The following is a 21256-nucleotide window of genomic DNA, read 5'->3' as shown; positions in this document are numbered from 1 at the left end:
TACTTTTACTTCTACTCCACTACATCTCAGAGGCAAATATTATACTTTTACTCCACTGCAATCATTTGAAAACTTTAGTTACTAGTTACTTTGTAGATTTAGATTATTATTACAAAACATACATTAACCACTTCAGCCCTATATACATTTAGAAAATAGCCGATCTACAAGCTCACAATGCGTCACGATGCGACGCATTGTGAGCTTGTAGATCTTCCATTGCAAAAGATTTTTTACACATTGAAAAACTGTGAAATGGGACATTCTGCATAATGAGTACTTTTACTTTTGTACTTTAAGTATATTTTGATACCAATACTTTTGTACTTTTACTCAAGTACATTTTTAATCCGGACTTTTACTTGTAACAAAGTATTTCTACATTGCAGTATTGATACTTTTACTTAAGTAACACATTTGAGTACTTTTTCTACCACTGCAGACTACATGCTTACATCACAGACTCTCAGTCTGACTGAAACTTCTGGATTCGATTAGAGTGCCAGTGGTTGGTTGCTGGTAGTGGTTAACCTACCCTGGCTTCCCCCCAGCGTGGCCAGTCTGAAGACCTCCTCAAAGGTCAGAGTATGGTGGTCTGGGTTCTGGATGGTCAGGGCTTTAGAGGTGTCCAGGGTTCTCCTCACAGCGTCCAGCATGGAGGCCGAGTATCCTCCTGCCACGTCTGAAAACAACAACATCACGAGCACATGGATTAAAGAAAAACAAAATATCACGACTAAAAGATTTTTGTATGACAGACAGCCGCCTCATACAAACACACTTCCTCCCTCAAGCCTCTGGACTCAGTCAGCCACTCAGCTCTGAGGTGTATTACTGGTGACAGCTACAGCACTCATCACTGTGTCCTGTATGATAAGGTGGGCTGGTCTTCTCTGGCTGAGCGGCGCAATAATCATTGGCACCTCTTTATTTATAAAACCCTGGTTGGAAAATCACCACCTTATATCTCATCCATGCTACGTCAGAAACCTAGTCACGTTCTAAATCGCTCCAGCAATTGGCTAATCCTTCTGGTTCCTTTTGCCAGTTCAGAACTGGGAAAGACGGCTTTCAGCATTAGTGCACCTGATTCTTGGAACCTCTTGCAACAAGAGCTTAACTGAATACCCCAGCATCTATTGGACATTTTAGGAATTTATATAATAACCGTGCATTACCTGCATGCAACTGTTTTTACTGATTGCTGTCAACATGCAACTGTTTTAACTGATTGCTGTCAACATGCAACTGTTTTTACTGATTGCTGTCAACATGCAACTGTTTTAACTGATTGCTGTCAACATGCAACTGTTTTTACTGATTGTTGAAGGACATATTGTCTTTCTTTGTTGTTCATATGTTATTTATATGTGTGTAATCTCGGCATCATTGAGGGCGAGACCCTCATAAATGAGGGTCTCGCTCAATGATCTCTCCGAGAATCTTAAATAAAGGTTGAATCAATGAGTAAGTCCTCATGTGTGATTTGTGAAACAGTGTCAAGCTCACGGCGTGTCGCAGCATGACGCGTTGTGAGAGAAAAAGTGTGAAAGTACTGTTACAGCTCAGGTCCATTTTACTAACAATAGAGGGTTTAAAGTGGTTAAGTATTGTAATTGCTTTTGATCAGCTTTAGTGATGTAGGAAAGTAAAAGTGAATGTTTTATTCCACGGAACAGTGACCTATGATGACGTGTCAATGACGCGTCAGAATACTGGGAAGTCAGAGGTCTAGAAATTCCACAGTAAATCTCCAGAAGGGGAAGTGTACCGGATTCCCTGACATCATTACTATTACTTAATGTGTACATACTTCCACTTTCTTCTTTACAGTGGAAATAGCCGATCTACAAGCTCACAACGTGTCATCTGAAAGGACATAATGGCCCCTGGTCCATTTGTTGCATCGGTCCTGCCTCTCTCTCATGTGGTAACCATGACAACAACGTATAGTTGCTAAGCAATGCTTGTCAAACACAGGTGTCATTGTTGCTTTAAAACGATACATATCTGAAATAGTTCACACCCAGACATTAAATGCAAGTTGTGAGCCTGTAGATCAGAGAGATTTGGTGGAGTGAAAAAAATATGTAAAAGTACAGTTACAACTTTGTTTGTACAAGGTCTGTTTTACCAACAATAGAGGGTTTAAGTGATTAAAGTACAACCTCACCCCCCAAAAATGATCTCTGAAAAGGTCATGGTTAGTGTGCTTGGTGTGTGAATGAATGGCCCTTTTATTGTGAATAAAATCTGACCTGTTCCCAGGCCAATCTTCACTCCATGTTTCAGGACATTTCTGACGTCCAGCATTCCACTGCACAGCCTGAGAGAGAGAGAGAGAGAGAGAGAGAGAATGAGAGAGAGAGAGAGAGAGAGAGAGAGAGAGAGAGAGAGAGAGAGAGAGAGAGAGAGAGAGAGAGAGAGACGAGAGAGAGAGAGAGAGAGGGTTAGTTAATTAGTCTGACCAGAAGCGTGGATAAAACATATCTCCACTGGTCAAATCCAACCCTGGTCAGCTCTGTTACCTTGATGTCCTGCATGATCTGTCAAGAGTCAGATTCTTTCTGATGGGTTTCCCCTTTGTGTCCTTTATGGCGACCAGTGTTAATTTTGACAGTAAATTCTGATTTAGTCTTAGTTTTAGTCTTTTGAATAACACACCATTTAGTTTTAGTCCCATTTCAGTCTTCTGAAATTGGTTAGTCTTTGTTGAGGTGGATGGCAGTGAAAGAGAGAGAGAGAAAGAGAGAGAGAGAGAGAGAGAGAGAGAGAGAGAGAGAGAGAGAGAGAGAGAGAGAGAGAGAGAGAGAGACAATCAGTGACAGTTGTTTTTTTTGTACAGTTTCAGAGTAGGCTAATGGGGTTGTTGTTGTTGTTGTTGTTGTTTAGGGCATTGGTTCTCAAAGTGGGATAACTACTTTATCCATGTATATGTTGGCTATTCAAAAACAGCAGATCTACAAGCTTGTTCAATTTGTCTCTTCTGGGGTCAAAAACATTTCAATTTGGGGGGTCCTTGACATAAAAAGGTTTGAGAACCACTGGTTTAAACCATAGAGTTATAATATATGTAGAGGGCGGACTGCCCCGCCCCCACAACGCGTCGCATCGGAGCTTGTAGATCGGCTATTTTCAAATAGCCTAGGTATAAAATAGGGCTAAAGTGGTTAATGTATGTTTTATAATATAATCATTTATATCTGAAAAGTAACTAGTAACTGAAGCTTTCAAATAATTGTAGTGGAGTAAAAGTACAATATTTGCCTCTGAGATGTAATGGAGTAGAACTAAACGTATAGACAATTGAACATACTCCAGTAAAGTAAAAGTACCTCAAAATAGTACTTAAGTACAGTACTTGAGTAAATGTACTTAGTTACTTTACACGACTGGACATTAGTAGGTTTCAATGGTTGACGCACTCGCAGTAGCATTTTAAATGCAGAAGTGTTGCTATCCCAGATTTGACCACCAGGCGAAGGCAGCTTCACTGTTCTACCGTGGTTCTGGGGGCTTGGTTTAGGGTCCTTGAGGAGAGCAGAGACTTACGAGATGTTGGAGTTGGGACAATGGAGGAGAGCAGAGACTTACGAGATGTTGGAGTTGGGACAATGGAGGAGAGCAGAGACTTACGAGATGTTGGAGTTGGGACAATGGGACAAGGACGCTCCTGTCTCTCTGAAGAGGAGCAGCTCTTCATCACTGAGGTAGCAGCCGTGGGCCATCACTGTCTGTCAATCAGTGTCATCAGCATCGTTATGAAAAGGAAGAAAAAAGTAAACATCTGATGCTGTGTGTGTGTGTGTGTGTGTGTGTGCGTGCGTGTGTGTGTGTGTGTGTGTGTGTGTGTGTGTGTGTGTGTGTGTGCGTGCGTGCGTGCGTGCGTGCGTGCGTGCGTGCGTGCGTGCGTGCGTGCGTGCGTGCGTGCGTGCGTGCGTTAAAGCATTGGACCCAATTAACCACTTTGTACAATTTACATTCATCTGAAATTCTTTTGAACTCTTTTGACTGTTTTGTTTTTGAAAATGTCTGATTTAATATAGTGCCAATGACGTCTTTTGACGGCCGTTTTCAGTGTGCCATTAGTGCCAATGACGTCTTTTGACGTCTCCTAAAAAAAAATAATAATATTTTTTTTTTTTTTTTTGGTTACTTTTTTTTCTTTTGAATCTCAAAGGAACTAGGAGAAAACGATTTTCAAAAAGTTAATTCTCCATCCACTTCAATGTTAAAATGTAAACGGAGAAAAAAAATTCTCCGTTTGACCCAAAATGCCTTTGGCATATGGATCAACTAGCTTGAAATAAGCCTGGCAGTGTTAATATTAACTATAAAAATGTGTCCGCGACCCAACAATGGGTCCCAACCCACTGTTTAGTAACCAGTGTGTTAATACATTAAGACCGGGAACGCATCTGTGTCATTTTCAGATTCCTTTGGCTATTCAAAAATAGCAGATCTACAAGCTCATAGCGCGGCACCGAGTGTGGCGCTATGAGCTTGTAGATCTGCTATGTAATTTTTTGGAAATCGTGAAAATGTGTGCAAATCTTTGAATATATAAATGTTTTTTAAAGCAAACATTTTTTACTCAAATCTTTGCTTCTGGGGGATTCTACAAATGTCTTCTAAATACTAAAACAGCTTATTTTTTATTTTTTTACTAATGTTGCTATAATATCAGTGGTTCTCAAACTTTATTTATGTCAAGGACCCCCAAAATGATATTTGTCCGTGGACCCCCCCCCCCCCCCCATCTCAAAATATTTTCTTCCAGGGACCCCCCAGAAGCAAAGATTTGAGTTAAAAATGTTCGCTTTACAAAAATATATATATTCAAAGATTTGCAAAAATTGTCAGATCTACAAGCTCTACAAGCTCATAGCGCGGCACTCGGTGCCGCGCTATGAGCTTGTAGATCTGCTATTTTTGAATAGCCCAAAGAAATCTTAAAATGACACAGACAGATGCGTTCCCGGTCTTAATGGGTTAAAGCATGCATGTGCGTGTGTGTGTGTGTGTGTGTGTGTGTGTGTGTGTGTGTGTGTGTGTGTGTGTGTGTGTGTGTGTGTGTGTGTGTGTGTGTGTGTGTGCCTGTAATGTATTCATTCCAGCCTAACCTTGTCAGTGAGCAGGTTGTGTTTGAGGTAAACGTCGGTGTAAGACTGTGACTCTGGGAACAACTCCTTGACCAGCTTCACCTCCTCCAGGTTCTCACTGACGTGGCTCTGATGGAAATAGACACAAACAGAGTTCAGTTAGATGAAGGTTCAGGAGGCCACAGCGCTCACACATACACGTCAGGACGAAGGTGTCAGCCTCCCTCTCCCGTTCACTTCCATCCAATGGGAGCAAAGGGGTGGAGCTCCCTGTTGACCGGTGTCGACCAGGAGGGGGGTCATCGACATGTCCGTACGCGGAAGAACGTTTCTGTGACAATAGTTGTTCAAGCTGTTGCTGGTCGTTCATAAGACTAATAGAAAGAGAAGGGGTGGTCATCAATGACAATAATTTGATGACCAGCGGACTGGTAGGAGACTCTTTTGTGTCTTCTATCGGAACCGCTGCCTACTGATCCGCTGGTCATCAAATTATTGGTTGAGGAATGCGACAAAAACTAAAAAAATATCCATGAATTCAAGTCTCCATGGTGTGACTAATCGATAGAAAAAAACGTATTTTTTTGGGGTGAACTATCCCTTTAAGTACAGTTAAGACAAAGGAGGATTTTTTACTTACTGATTATTTCCAATTTTCAGTAATTTTACTTATTACTCCACTACACCTCAGAGGAAAATATTGTACTTTTTACTCCACTACAGTTATTTGAAGACTTTAGTTACTTTGTAGATTTTGATTATCATTACAAAACTTAATTAACCACTTCAGCCCTGTATAATTTTTTTGAAAATAGCCGATCTACAAGCTCACAATGAGTCGCAGCACGACATACAGTACTGTGAGCTTAGATCTTCTATTTTCAAAAGAAAACAGTGTTTATGTCATACATTTGAAAACTTGTGAAATGGGACATTCTGCATAATGACTACTTTCTACTTTTGGTACTTGAAGTACATTTTGATACCAATACTTCTGTACTTTTACTCAAGTACATTGCAGTATTGATACTTTTACTTAAGTAAAACATTTGAGTACTTTTTCCACCATTGGTTGAGAAGCATCTCTCCACGTTTCTTTCTTTCTCTCTTTGGTTCCAAACCCCGTGAGGTTCAATGCTGCATGCGTCGTCGTCTCCATGGCAACGATCCCATAGGGGGGGAGGATGGGTAATAATAATGTATCTAAGGCGGGTTGCCACAGCAACGGGGCAGGTGAACGGGGCTCACCTGGATGTGCAGGTCGTTGTTTCTGGCGATTTCTCCCAGCTGTCTCAGTAACGTCCCCGAGCAGGACAGAGCGAACCGAGGGGTCACCACAGGCTTCACCAGAGGGTACTGAGAGAGAGAGAGAGGAGAGATGGAGAAATAAAACCTAAATCATGGTGTGAGGAGAGAAAAGAACCAACCATACAGTAGATCAGGGGGGTAAATCATTTGTGGTCCCCAGATTATTTCGGGGGGTCCCCAGATGATTAGCTTAATGTGCAACATTGTTTTCTCACTCAACAGTAAATAAATCAACATACAGTATAAGTGTATACACGGTATCTGCACATTTATAAAGTGTCAATTTAATGACTTTTAAGACCTTTTTAAGGCCTTATAAATAATAATAAAAAAATAAATAAAAAAAGATCATTACTTTGTCAAAAGTAATCAACAAACTGTACTAAAAAAAAATGTCAAACATTGGCCAAATTGCCAAATATTACCTAAGAAATAGAATAATTTTTTAGAAAATAGCCAAATCTGCAAGATCACAAGCTTGTTGTGAACTTATAGATTGTCTATTTTCACAATATTTATCTGTGGAACCAAGTCAACCTAAATGTAATGCCTCAACTCCTACATTCCAAGTACTTATCAGGGTGGGGTGGGGTCCCCAGTTAAAATATGATTATTTTGGGGGGTCACAGCCTGAAAAGGTTGAGAACCATTGGAGTAGATGACTGAGGAGAATCCCTCATCTTCAATGATTACACATAAAACATTTAAAACCAAAAAGATTAAGGTTATGAAATGATAATGTTGCTAGTTGTCAGCTTGTTGACTTGCGGCTGGTTGGTGGTTTTCTTACCTTCCTCTCCAGCATCTCTCCGATGAACCTAGAAGACACAAACAATACATCATTATGATCCCGTATTCCATAACCTCTAATCCATGATCTGCCATATCTTTACACACAACATTTAGACTACCATCACCCACCACTTAAACCCTATTCAAAATATATTCAATGTGCGTTTTGTTTATGAAGCCTAAAAGCCAAACAGAAATGTAAATGTAAAGAAAATGTGTAAAGTAGGTGATAGGTATGTTTTTGTACCATTTTCTTATGGATCTAAAGTGTACCATTTTCCATTTGTAGCCTATGTGTTAATATGGTTAAAAGTGTCAGTGCCTCTCTGGCAGCCTGCAACAGTGTTTTGGTCTGGTGGGCTCCTTCTGGTATGTAAATAATATTAGATAGCAGGTTAACCTCGATACCCCAACCTTGGTTGCCCAAGAAACTGAGCCATTCAAGCCATAACTTACGGCTGACGTGATGACGAAAGGCGTAACACCACGTTATGTGTATTATTACTCTGTATCTCTGTTTGAACGTCAGACGAATATATCTGGAACCATGCATGTCCAACACTTGTAAGATCTCTTCTCTGGAATAAACCCAAATACTATTATAACACGTTTCCTTCCTCCGTTTATTGATGTAATTAATTCTTATCTGACCGATAGATATGGACCGGTATTTATTTTATTCATTTAACGGAGAAAAACAAAACATTTTAATATGATCTTGCTGTTATGTGTGACCCAGTGAAACCCACCTGCAAGTCTCCTCATGTGATTCCTGGGTGCTCTCTTTGTAGTGGGTCACAGCGTTGTTGGTGTCCATGCACACCTTCCCCACCAGGGCGCGCTGTCCCAGGTCATCTAGGAAAGAAGTAGATAAATCACAGTTATGCATATATGACAATTATCAATCTTCAAGTAAAATGGCATGATGCAAATGGAACCATATAATGTACCCAAATTGTGTAGCAACGTTAGCCACATTTGAACCCAAAATGCTGTCAAAATGTTAATTAATAATTCCTAATGCCTCCATAATTCTCGACTAGGAGAGAGGTAAAAAAAAAACAGCAAAGCAAGGCAAAAAACAGAAACCAACTAAGATATCATTTGACACAAGACTAATATTATCATCATTATCAAATAACCTCTGTGTTTGCAGAAATATGATAGTTATTGTCATTTGCACTGGAATTATTTTTACTTTACAAGTTATGGACATGTGGCCGATTCACACACAGGATTAACCCATTCAATCCGGGAACGCCTCAGTGTCACTTTAGATTTCTTTGGCTAGTGCCACGCTATGAGCTTGTAGATCTGCCATTTTAGAAAAAGCATGAGGATTTGCGCAAATCTTTGAATATATACGTTTTTAACTCAAATCTTTGCTTCTGGGGGTCCCTTGAACAAAATATTTTGAGATGGTGGGGGGGTTCACAGACAGATCTACAAGCTCATAGCGCGGCACATGGTGCCACGCTATGAGCTTGTAGATCTGCTATTTTTTTAAAGCCCAAAGTATAAAATAATGGTTAAAGCTATAAAAATCTAAAATGACACAGTATGCGTTCCCGGACTGAATGGGTTAAGATCACAGACAACCTCTGCAATTATTGTAGATTACCAGAGGTCCCACAGGTAATACTGGACCTGTGTGAATAGGGCTTAAGTCTTTATTTATGACATGGTGTGTGTTATGTAATGCAGACAACACACACACACACACACACACACACACACACACACACGCACGCACTCACACACACACACACACACACACACGCACTCACACACACACACACACACACACACACACACACACACACAAGCCTGCAGATTCTGCGCACACTGTTTAGATCGGGACAAAGGTGAATCAGAGTTTAGTTACTTTAGAAACCAATTAATTTGTAGATTTAGATTATTATTATTATTATTACGAAACATACATGAACCAATCATGCTCCTATTTATACTTTGGCATTTCGAAAATAGCAGATCTTCAAGCTCATAACGTGTCACGACGTGTCACGAAGTTACGCATCGTGAGCTTGTAGATCTGCTATTTTTGAAAAAGTTTGACAAAAAGAAAAAAGAAATTAAGTAAGTATGTTTTGAAGCCAATACTTTTGTACTTCAAGTAAAAGCAATAGAAGTTTTTTCCCTTGGTTCACCCTGATATTGTTCAGCTCCCGCACCTCACCCAAGTTTTTTATGGGTGAGCAGTGATTTTCTTTACCTTTTCTGTTTTACTCAAGTACATTTTTTAAAGCAGGCCTTTCACTTGTTGGGGCACGGTCACACCGCACTTTTATTTTATCTCTGGGGCGGAATCTGCCAATGCTTTGTCAATGCAAATGCGTGGATTCATGGTCTTGCGATGTTTTGACCATGAATCCACATATTTGCATTGACAAAGCATTGGCAGATTCCGCTCCAGAGGTAAAATAAAAGTATGGTGTGACCGTGCCCTTACAGAGTATTTTCATATTATGCTATTGCTACTTTTACTTAAAGGAATAGTTCACCCAAAAAATACTTATTTTACACACCCCATGAAGCCTTGAATTCAAGGAGATTTATTCGTTTTTGTCGCGTTCCTGAGCCAATAATTTGATGACCGGCAGAGACTCCGGTAGGAGACTCAAAGAGTCTCCATTGTGTCTCCTATACCGGGGACTCCACTGGTCTTCAAATTATTGGCTTTAATAGGAATGCGACAAAAAAACTAAAAATATCCAAGGCTCAATGGGGGTGAGTGTGTGTGTGTGTGTGTGTGTGTGTGTGTGTGTGTGTGTGTGTGTGTGTGTGTGTGTGTGTGTGTGTGTGTGTGTGTGTGCGCGTGCGTGTGCATGTGTGTGTGTACTTCTTCCACACTGTCACAAAGTTCAAAGTGGGGAGGCGGCGTTAAGTAATTATGTCACAATTGGCTGTAAAACAACCCTTCCAGAGAGGACCAGAGGCTTGAGTCAACAACACTGTCTACTTTTAAAGGTGCAGTACGGGATTTTCTGCAGGTACAAATAAGTGTTAAATAGCTTGAACTTGAGCCTGGCCTTCATCTGCTCGAACTTGTCCCTACATTTGGTTCCATTCCAAAGTCTTCTGTCATGGCACCAGAGCATGACCCCCATGTGAGTGTTTGTCAACACTGAACTATCTCCCTCTCTCTACTTGTCCTGTGAATTCATTGACAGGGTTTTATCATTTATTGATGCTTCCTCCTGCACAGAGAGGAGCATCTTGCTATTGAGTTACTGAACTTGGTTTACAGATACAGATACAGATACAGTACAGTACAGTACAGTACAGTACAGTACAGTACAGTACAGTACAGTACAGTAACAGTACAGTACAGTACAGTACAGTACAGTACAGTACAGTACAGTACAGTTAAATGAACCACTTCAACCCTCTAGTCTTAGTGAAAGGGACATGTGCTAAAACTGTCCTTGCTCGGACCACTTATTTTTTTGTCTACACTAAATCTCTTCACCAAAATGATTATCCATCTGTGCATGAACATAGGTCCTATAATGCAGACTTTTAGCTCAAAACCTAAAAGACAAATGCTATGTCTCCCCGTGAACCCAAACTTTGTGCGTGCATGCGCGCGTTTGTGTGTGCGTGCATGTGTGCCTGTGTGTGTGCGCTTGTGTGTGTTTGTGTGTGTGTGTCTGTGTGTGCGTGTGTTCTCTCACTTGCGATCTGGCCCAGCAGCAGAGAGGCCTCTGTGTGGATGGTTGCAAAGTAACAGGCGGTGGTCGTTCCATTTCTCAGCGTTCGTTTCTGACAAACACACAGAGAGAGGATCATATTACAGGATTAAAAACGTTCCCCTGATGCGTCTAAACGCTGTCAAGTCACCTCATTTTGAAAAACATCTTGAAAGTGTTTGAAAAATGATTTTAGGTTTTTAGATTTACTCAAATCTTCTCTTCTGTTTTACAATTTGGAGGTCCTTGGCGCGAAAACAAGTTTGAGAACTACTGCTGTATAGTAAGACGCTCTGAATAGGTAGCCTGGGATCCAGCCTGCTTCGCTACGTTCGGCGGACTTTATTTTCTCTCTTCGCTTCTCAGTCTGGAAAGCCTCCCATTGGAAGGTTTTGCAGAACTACACTGGAACTACATATGTTACGTTGGGCAACGTCGTTGCTGATTGGATGTTGTTCAAACGAATGACGAATCACAACGATCACACAGTTTTTTTGGTCCCGCCCCGCACCACAGACCAATCAGAAGCCCCAGGTTCGATTCGATGCTTTTGGCATGTCCCGCCTCCCTTGGAGATAGGAGGCTTTCCAGACTGAGAAGCGAAGAGAGAAAAAAAAGTCCGCCGAACGTAGCGAAGCAGGCTGGATACCAGGCTACTGAATAGGAGCCTCTGCTAAATGCCTAAATCAGGGGTCTTCAACGTTTTTTTTTTCAGGCCAAGGACCCCCTAGCTGAGAGAGAGATGAAGCAGGGACCCCCTCTATATTGGTAAAAATTGTGTTTCAGAATAAACTTCTTTTTATTACTTGGTCTGCTCTTTTTTTCCCTCTACACCTATATCTCTTTACCAAAAAATAGCCGATCTACAAGCTCAAAACCAAACGCCTCGCAGTGCTATTTCGCAGGCAATGTTTTTGCTAAAGTTCTCCTCAGAAAAAGGATGCTGGGGTTCAAGTGGTTAAAGATGGGGTGCCATGATATTTTTCAACCCTAAAACCTGATCATAAGGTATTATTATTATGTAAGGATTTCTTTAAAAAAAAAAGAAGTGTACAGTAAGTGTTAAAATGTTGTTTTTATGTGGACACACCTCCAGTTCATTAAGTATACCTGGTTCTCACCTTAGCACCTCCTCCACCACCTTAGCACCACCCACCTGTCCTAGTCCCTCCTCCTCCTCATGCCCACACCTGTTGTGTTATGATAATGAGGGGGAGGGTATGGCTTTGTGATGTCACTAAAGCACTGTTTCTCTATTGGCACGTTTGACCCTCAAGGTTTCAGCCTCCAGGAAGAAACTCCAAATAGTCAGAGAAGACATAAAACACCATAAAAACACCACCGGGGGGCTTAATGAAGTTCTATCAACCTCATGAAAAACTGAAAAAGTGCAAAAACATGGCACCACCTCTTTAATGTAAAAGAAATATATCATATCACACAATGATTTGGCCTGTGGTAACCCCGAGGACCCCCTAGGGGTCCCGGACCCCCTGTTGAAGACCCCTGGGCCTAAACAGTAATTGCTCTCCCCCTCACCACCACGTGTGAGTAGACCCTGTGGGCGAAGCTGAGGTCTTTGAAGCGAGCCTCTGCGGGGAAGGTGTAGAGGTTGAGCCACTGAAGCAGCGGGACGTCCAGGGCTGTGCCGGCGTAGCTGTACTGAGACGCGTGGATGTGGGTGTCCACCAGACCCGGCATGAAGAACTCACTGCAGGGATGGGTCAGGCACAACATTAACCACTTTAAATTTACTTCATTTTTTCACTGACAAAAAACTAAATAAAAACTAACCCTTTAAGACCGGGGGACGCATCTGTGTAACCACTTTATCCATATTTTATACTTTTGGCTATTCAAAAATAGCAGATATACAAGCTCATAGCGCTGCACAGAGTGCCGCGCTATGAGCTTGTAGATCTGCTATTTTTTTTTAAATCGTGTTTTTTTTTTGCAAATCTTTGAATATATATCTATAAAGCAATTGTTTTTTACTCAAATCTTTGCTTCTGGGGGTCCCTGGAAAAAAAAAATTGAGATGGGGGTCCGCAGCCAAATACATATCGTTGTGGGGCTCCTTGACACTGACATTAATATTATAGCAACATAAGTGTTTCAGAAAACTGTTTTAAACTGATTTAGAAGACATTTGTAGAATCCCCAGAAGCAATAACATTTTAGCTAGAAATGCTCGCTTTAAATATATATATATTCAAAGATTTGCACAAAATTTTTCACGATTTTTCAAAAATAGCAGATCTACAAGCTCATAGCGCGGCACTCGGTGCCGCGCTATGAGCTTGTATATCTGCTATTTTTTAATAGCCCAACGAAATCTAAAAATGACACACAGACGCGTTCTCAGGTCTTAAAGAGCTAAGCTATGATGACTAAAACTAAGACTAAATATATTGACAATGTCGTCAACAAATAAAAACTAGACTAAAATGTTAGTGAGGGACTAGAGGAGAAGAGATCCAGTAGAACTAAAACAAAGACAAGTCATTTTATGTTTGGTTGTGCTCGGGTGTTGCGCTCTGAAAATAGCAGATCTACAAGCTCACAACGCGTCGTACGTTGTGAGCTTGTAGATCGGCTATTTTCAGCATGCAACCAAGTGTAAAATCAGCCATTACGACGGCATCGAGGCACCGACAAAATACATTTTAGTCGACTAAATCAACTGTAGATTTAGTTACAAAATCTGCAACACTAATAAATAGATCTATATTCTGATAGTAATCATTGCTATAGAGCAGGGGTTTTCAACTGATGGTGAACCAGGGACCACCACCCTGACTAAGAATCAACCAGGGGACCACTGTTGCATTGGAAGGAGATATGGGCTAAGATGAGTTCTTTGGTAACACTTGTTATGCATCCCATGTCTATGCATACCACTGTTTCTCAACCAATGGTCCACGAGACTACTAGTGGTCCATGGCATTATTAGGCCTGCAGGTGGTCCATGGGAAAATGTTTAAAAATATAAACAAATAAAATGCCTTTGTTAAATGTGTTAAAATATGTTTAAATAATATTTCAAAAGTCCATCAAATGTAAGAAAATATTTGAATGAATAGGTGTGGTGTGGTAAAAAAAAAAAGAAGAAGCTTGAAATTAAATAATGACTGTTAAGGGCTTGATTTAATTTGTTGCACAATATTACATGCAACAAATTATATTAAGCCCAGACATTAATTAACTGAAAATATGCTAGTGGTCCAGACAGAGCTAAACAAATGTTGAGAACCACTGATCTATTGCTTTCCCACGATTCTGTTCTCTTACTTTATCCAACCTTCCATTAAAGTCATATTAACTGATATACTGATTGGTAACTTATGTATACAGTGAGCAGACACACCCTATTACATCATGGGCACATTTCATAATAATGATAACTGGCAATCCGGTACACTTCCCCTTCTAGAGATTCTAACGCCCTTTTTTCCAGTGGTGTAAAGTAACTAAGTACATTTACTCAAATTCTGAGGTATTTTCACTTTACTGGAGTGTTTCCAATTTTCAGTACTTTTACTTCTACTCCACTACATCTCAGAGGCAGATATTATACTTTTATTCCACTACAATTATTTGAAAACTTTAGTTACTAGTTACTTTGTAGATTTTATTTTATCATTACAAAACATACATTAACCACTTCAACCCTATAGACATTTTGGCCGTTTGAAAATAGCCGATCACAATGCGTCGCGATGCATTGTGAGCTTGTAGATCTGCTATTTTCAAAATATTTTTTATAGATTTCATACATTTGAAAACTTGTGAAACGGGACATTAGGCATAATGAGTACTTTCTACTTTTGGTACTTTAATTACATTTTGATAACAATACTTTTGTACTTTTACTCAAGTAAATTCTGAATTCCAGACTTCTACTTGTAAAACAATGGAGTACTTTTTCCACCACTGCCCTTTTCTGTGGACGTTCTTGACCTCCTACTTCCCAGTAACTGCTGTCAACTGCGTTTACTGTAAGCTCTGGGAATTCTGCCTGACAACTCATCCAGAACTTCACAAGGGACTGTGAAGTTCTTCACTTTCCTACATCACTGAATGCATGATCAGGGACCACGTGCAATACCTCCACGGACCACCAGTGGTCCACGGACCACCAGTTGAAAACCCCTGCTATAGAGTGTTTGTTCAGTAACAGGAGTCTCCATGTCTCTCCAGCTCTTTATTAAACAGAAAAGGCATTTTCAGGTCAGGATACCAATTTTATCCAATCAGGATAGAGAACTCAGTCAGGATTCAGATTGAACAAGTGAAATTGGAAGTGTCACAAAGAAATGAGCAGATACACAATTGGAACTGGAACACTATAAGAATGAAACGGATAGATGGGTACTTTCTCCTGATTGGCTGAAATTTTGCAACACATCTGAAAATGTAATTTTTTCTGATTATTAAAGAGCTAGAGAGACATGTAGACTCCTGTTACTGAATTCAAGTCTCCACGGGGTGACTAATCGATAGTAAAAAAGTTTATTTTTTTGGGTGAACTATCCCTTTAAACCTTTTAACTAGAAACTATCACTTAACCAAAACTATCACTTTCCCTACCTTTAAACCCCTATACTTGAGTTGACCGGAGTCCCTCAGGGCTCTATGCTATACTAGTAACTTTTCTGTTTGCGGCTCAACATTAAATTAGCTGGAAACAGCCGATATGCAAGCTCCCAACACGTCACGATGCTAAAAGTTACGGACGCTGGAGTTTAAAGTGGACCATTTTAACACATTGACTGCCAGAGTTTATTCATAATGTACTCACCCCTGTGCCAGCAATTTGCGTGTTTTTTAATTTTTTTGTTTTTTAATTTTTCATTCAAATACATTCTCTGATTGTGTTGTCAAGCACCTACGATTGTTCCACCAGTAGAGAGCAGCACATCCAAACATTGATCACCTCGCTCACCCCCTCCCAAACAGGCCCACGTCATATCCGGTCATTCAAAGGATGTGACGTTTTCGACAATTCCCGGCCCGCTGATCGGCCTGAAAACGACGTGATACACTACGACGATGGCTGTTAGTCACCCGGACCAAAGAAAATAGAAGTTGAGCTGTCCGTTTGTCTTTTCTACCGTGTGAAAAACCGTGTTTTTCCTTATTCTGGCCGAAAATCACCGGAGAAAAACAACGTGACCCGGAAATGATTTTTTTTTTTTACATCCGGCTCCGGGTGAGTGTGACGTAAGTGGAAAACGAAAGTGTTGATGAGAAATAAACACAGCCGTGCGATCACAGATTAAACAATGAAAATTCAAAAGAACGTGTAAACAGGCTCTTATGAATCCTGGCACTCAAGCGATGGATTTGAAAGAACGTGTAGACGGGATCTTGGCACTGTATGTGTTAAGGTGCTTTTACTGATGTGTACTGTAGTATACTTTGTCTAAAATGGACCAAAATAAATTAACCTAAACCTAAACCGTATAAGTGGTTAACAATTCATTAACCCCCTGGTGTCCCTATTTTGGGCTTGTTGTCATTGTAGACAAATACTAATTCCAAAACCTAGTATGTTCAAGTAGGGCGTTAATTTACGAAAGAAAACAAAAGGTTAAACTGTGGAGATAAGAGGTTTTTCTGCCCGACAACAACGGTATAAATGATGTAATGTGATCTTACTGTTGCTCCAGGTGAGTGACGTCCGACGGGTCAAATCCATGGGTCCGACACACCTTGTCCACGTCCAGCCCTCTCTCAACGAAGGCGATCTGACCACAGAGGGAGGTTAAAGGTCATTTCCCATCGAAAGGAGACGTCATTCACTGCCATCGTTTTTTACTTTTTCTCCTTTGTTCAGATATGCATACACCTAGTGTTTATATGTGTTGACATGTGTTAATGGTTAATATTCTATGCTATGTTGATGAATTGAATAGATAGGACCACAATGGAAACAAGTCCCCAGGACTTTTTTTGTGTTATTTTTTTTTGCCTTAATGTCTGACTGCACCACGTGCTGTTTACATTTCTGTCGTGTGTGTGTGTGTGTGTGTGTGTGTGTCTGTGTGTCTGTGTGTGTGTGTGTGTGTGTGTGTGTGTGTGTGTGTGTGTGTGTGTGTGTGTGTGTGTGTGTGTGTGTGTGCGAGCGCGCGAGTGCACGTGTATGTGTGCGTGTGTGTGCGTGTGTGTTATATTGTTTTACTTATGTAAAAGTAGAAATAACAATGTAGAAATACTTTACCTGTTACAGGTAAAAGGCCTGTATTCAAAAAAATTTGACTTGAGTAAAAGTTTCAAAATTATTGTCAGGAAAAGATACTGTATAACAGACTTACTTAGTCTTGTTATGTGTGTCGGCTATTAATATATTCAACTGAACGTTAGGTGTAGATATCAGGTAGCCTAGCTATGTAAAGAGACTTTACTTAGAAAAGCGCTATATATATAAATCTGAGCTATTATTATTATTATTACTACTACTCTTTTAGCTGCAGCTGGGGGGAGGGTAGACACATGCCCCTCCCTCTTCTGTGTTACTGTAAAGTGAAAGTGACTGCATGGAGTCATGTTTCATTTCTCTCCAAAAGCCTTTGAATATGACTTGCATGTCGTTGCTGTCGGGTAGAAACCTCTTACCTCCACATTTTAACTTTCTGTGGTTTTTTGTTGTTGTAAATTAACGCCTTACTTGTTCATACTAGTGCATCACAGAAAAGTATCAAAAGTAGCAGATCTACAAGCTCGATAGATCTGCTACTTTTTCTATACTCTTGAATTTGAATCCTAAAAAGCAACAGTTTTGGACATATACAGTATGAGGTTTCCACCCGACAGAGACAATGTGATGGAAGACATGACAAGGGCTAGTTTAGTTTCTTTGTTTTTAATTTAATTAATAAAATGTTGATACCGTATGACGTCATGACGATACATTCCCTTAATGTTTACCTATCCTGGTTCATTTAGAGCACTTTGCTTGTTTTTTCTTTGCCCTCTATACAGTACATTGTTGACTAAAGTTCATGCCATTTAACTCTTGATCGTACATTGTAAGTGTGTCTCTCTGGACAAGAGCGTCTGTCTGCTAGATCAATGCCTAAACTGTAAATTGTATTTATCAAATTGTAAAACTGTACTTATTTAACCCATTCAATTAACCCATTCAACCCGGGAACGCATCTGTGTCATTTTAGATTTTAGCTATAACCATTATATTTATACCTGCTATTCACTGGCTATTAAAAAAAATAGTAGATCTACAAGCTCATAGCGCTGTGCCGAGTGCTATGAGCTTGTAGATCTGCAACATTTGTGCAAATCTTTGAATGTATATATTTTTTAAGCAAATATTTGTAACTCATATTGTCCTTCTGGGGGTCCCTGGCTGGAACAACATATATTTTAAGATGGGGGTCGGCGGCCAAATACATTTTACACATTTTGGGGGTCCTTGACATGGAAAAGTTGGAGCCGATATTATAACATACGGTTAGGATTTAGAAAAAAAAATTTAGATGTGTATTTTGCCGCAGACCCCCATCTCGAAATGTGTTGTTCCAGGGACCCCCACCCCGCCCTCCACAAGACCACAAGCAAAGATTTGAGTTACAAATGTTCGCTTTAAAAATATATATATTCAAAGATTTGCACACATTTTCACGATTTTTCAAAAATAGCAGATCTACATTAAGCTCATAGCTCATGAAATCTAAAATGACTTGAAATGACTTGAGTTTGTCATCTGACGTCATCTTCTGTCATTTTGTCAAATGAAATTTACTTGAGTAAAAGTACAAAAGTATTAGTATCAAAATGTACTTAATGTACCAAAAGTAGAAAGTACTCATTATGAAGAATGTTTTCAAATGTATAAAATGTATAACAATCTTTTGAAAATAGCAGATCTACAAGCTCACAATGCGTCGCACTTTTGCACTATTTTGATGCCGCCAATACTTTTGTACTTTTACTCAAGTACAATTTAAAAATACAAGCCTTTTACTTGCACCAGAGTATTTCTATATTGTGGTATTTGCTTGTACTTAAGTAAAAAGTCTGAATATAAGTCTGAGAGAGTGAGAGTACAAACTAATAAAGGGAGAAAGAAAAGGAGTAATTAATTGTATTATTATTATATTATTTGCCTCTGAGATGCAGTGGAGTATAAGTATACAAAGTATGGAAAATGTTTTAATACTTAAGTAAAGTAAACGTATGTTCCTCAAAAGTGTACTTAAAGTAGGCTACAGTAGTCTACTTGAGTAAATGTACTTAGTTACTTTCTACCAGACTCTGCCCTCAGGGTTCCTCGGCAGGGTTCCACATTGAATTGATCTGCAGTGGTGTAAAGCAACTAAGTACATTTACTCAATTACTGCACTTAAAGGGATACTTCACTTTCGGGTCGGGAAACATTTAAAAAATATATTAAAAATAAATGAAAAAAGTAATGGAAAATTCATGGCCCCCTCACGCATTAGAGTGTCCTACTAATGTGTGAGGGGGCCTTTATTTTGCCATAACTTCTTTAAATTTTTTTATATATATATTTTTAATGTTTATTTTATGTGAAAGTGAAGTATCCCTTTAAGTACAATTTTGAAGTATTTTTACTTTACTTGAGTATTTCCAATTTTCAGTACTTTTACGTACATCTCAGAGGCAAATATTATACTTTTACTCCACTGCAATTATTTGAAAACTTTAGTTACTGGTTACTTTGTAGATTTTCATTATTAAAAACAAAACATGCAGTAACCACTTCAGTCAGCCCTATATACATTTTGTCCATTTGAAAATAGCAGATCTACAAGCTCACAATGCCTCACGATGGGATTCACTGTGAGCTTGTAGATCTGCTATTTTCAAAGGATTTTTTATAAATGTTATACATTTGAAAACTTGTGTAAAGGGACCTTCTGCATAATGAGTACTTTTACTTTTAAGTACATTTTGATACCAATACGTTTGCACTTTTACTCAAGTAGATTTTCAACACTGGACTTTCACTTGTAACAGAGTATTTCTACATTGCAGCATCGATACTTTTACTCAAGTAAAACATGTGAGTAGGCTATACTTTTTCTTTTTCCACCACTGAAAACAAACATAACTCTTGGAGAGTGTGATACAAATGTATCGCACTCTCCAAGAGTCATGGGTCCAACAACCGTCCTTGAAAGTTGAAATTCATCGTGATATGTGTGCATGGGGATCTCATTTAAAACAAGCTTTAGTGCTTAATGAGTCTCCCAGTTTAGTAGACCTTGTATTGTGAATTTGTACTTCCATGTAGGATGTTCTCATGTCTTACTAAATAAAGAACATCAATCAATCAATCAATCAATCAATCAATCAATCAATCAATCAATCAATCAATCAAATGTAAATCTTTTAGACCACCACCACCGCTATAAGCTCACCTTGCCCTCCTGGTCCACTCCTATCAGCGCATCCTCCAGGATCTCCAGAGCAGAGAGAGGTGTAGAATGGACCAGCGTCCCTCTGAACACCCGCAGCGTCATGGTGACACAGTGTCCGTTAGAGGTCGTCATGTGGCCGGTGTGGTGGCTCTGCTGTCAGCCTGTCTGTCAGTGAGTGCAGGCTGTGTGGTGGCTCTGCTGTCAGTCTGTCAGTCAGTCAGTGAGTGAAGGCTGGTCACCCTGAGGGTTCAGAGTACAGTATGTTATCTCTGAAATGCGTCAAGCCTTTTATCCTGAGAGGAGGGGAGGAGGGGAGGAGGGGAGGAGGAGGGGAGGAGGGGAGGAGGGGAGGAGGGGGCGGGTCGTGAGCACTGCGGAGCACTCCTTCTTTGAAGTGTTTGCAACACGCCAACACGTTGTATCCTCTCTCTCTCTCTCTCTCTCTCTCTCTCTCTCTCTCTCTCTCTCTCTCTCTCCCCCTCTCTCTCTCATTCTCTCTCTCTGCACAATACTGCGCCTGTGTGTGTGTGCGTGCGTCCAGGCGTGAGTTGTAGCCAATCAATGAACACACGTACGTCCCTGGTGGTCTAGTGGTTAGGATTCGGCGCTCTCACCGCCGCGGCCCGGGTTCGATTCCCGGTCAGGGAACACGATTTTTCGATGAATTGAGTACAAACTAAGGGAAGGGACCCAATGGAAACATCCATAGTGCTTTCTTGGGTTTTAAATCCTCTTATGAACTGTACTTACTTATAAAGTATTCAATCAATCAAAGGAAACAAAAAATCGGACTTTTGCTAGTTACATATCTATATGCAAATGTAAAAATCATTAAAATACATCTATGATAGTCTTGATTGTACAAACAGAGTAGTGGTACACAGTTGAAAAATAACTAGGCTAAACAGTATATATTCTGTTTAAATTCCTCAAATGTCCA

General features: G+C 40.0%; 1 protein-coding gene across 1 annotated transcript in view; it reads right to left on the bottom strand.

Annotated features, from left to right (window-relative positions):
- Positions 1 to 20541, bottom strand: part of gda (guanine deaminase) — a 25029-nt gene extending 4488 nt beyond the window's left edge. Inside the window, exons 1-11 of the mRNA XM_080433401.1 lie at positions 20317 to 20541; positions 16574 to 16662; positions 12452 to 12623; positions 10898 to 10985; positions 7952 to 8057; positions 7201 to 7228; positions 6351 to 6458; positions 5124 to 5231; positions 3637 to 3734; positions 2259 to 2326; positions 536 to 682 (exon numbers count right to left, since the gene is read on the bottom strand). Of these exons, the coding sequence (XP_080289527.1) occupies positions 536 to 682; positions 2259 to 2326; positions 3637 to 3734; positions 5124 to 5231; positions 6351 to 6458; positions 7201 to 7228; positions 7952 to 8057; positions 10898 to 10985; positions 12452 to 12623; positions 16574 to 16662; positions 20317 to 20448 (1144 nt within the window). The 5' untranslated portion in view covers positions 20449 to 20541. The remainder of the gene's footprint in view (positions 1 to 535; positions 683 to 2258; positions 2327 to 3636; positions 3735 to 5123; positions 5232 to 6350; positions 6459 to 7200; positions 7229 to 7951; positions 8058 to 10897; positions 10986 to 12451; positions 12624 to 16573; positions 16663 to 20316) is intronic.
- Positions 20542 to 21256: the final 715 nt, after the last annotated feature.

The sequence above is a fragment of the Gymnoscopelus braueri genome (assembly GCF_963280865.1).
Source record: "Gymnoscopelus braueri genome assembly, chromosome: 7".
Classification (NCBI taxonomy): domain Eukaryota; kingdom Metazoa; phylum Chordata; class Actinopteri; order Myctophiformes; family Myctophidae; genus Gymnoscopelus; species Gymnoscopelus braueri.
Note: the sequence above shows the minus strand (reverse complement) of the source record. Positions and strands in the feature narration are given on the sequence as shown.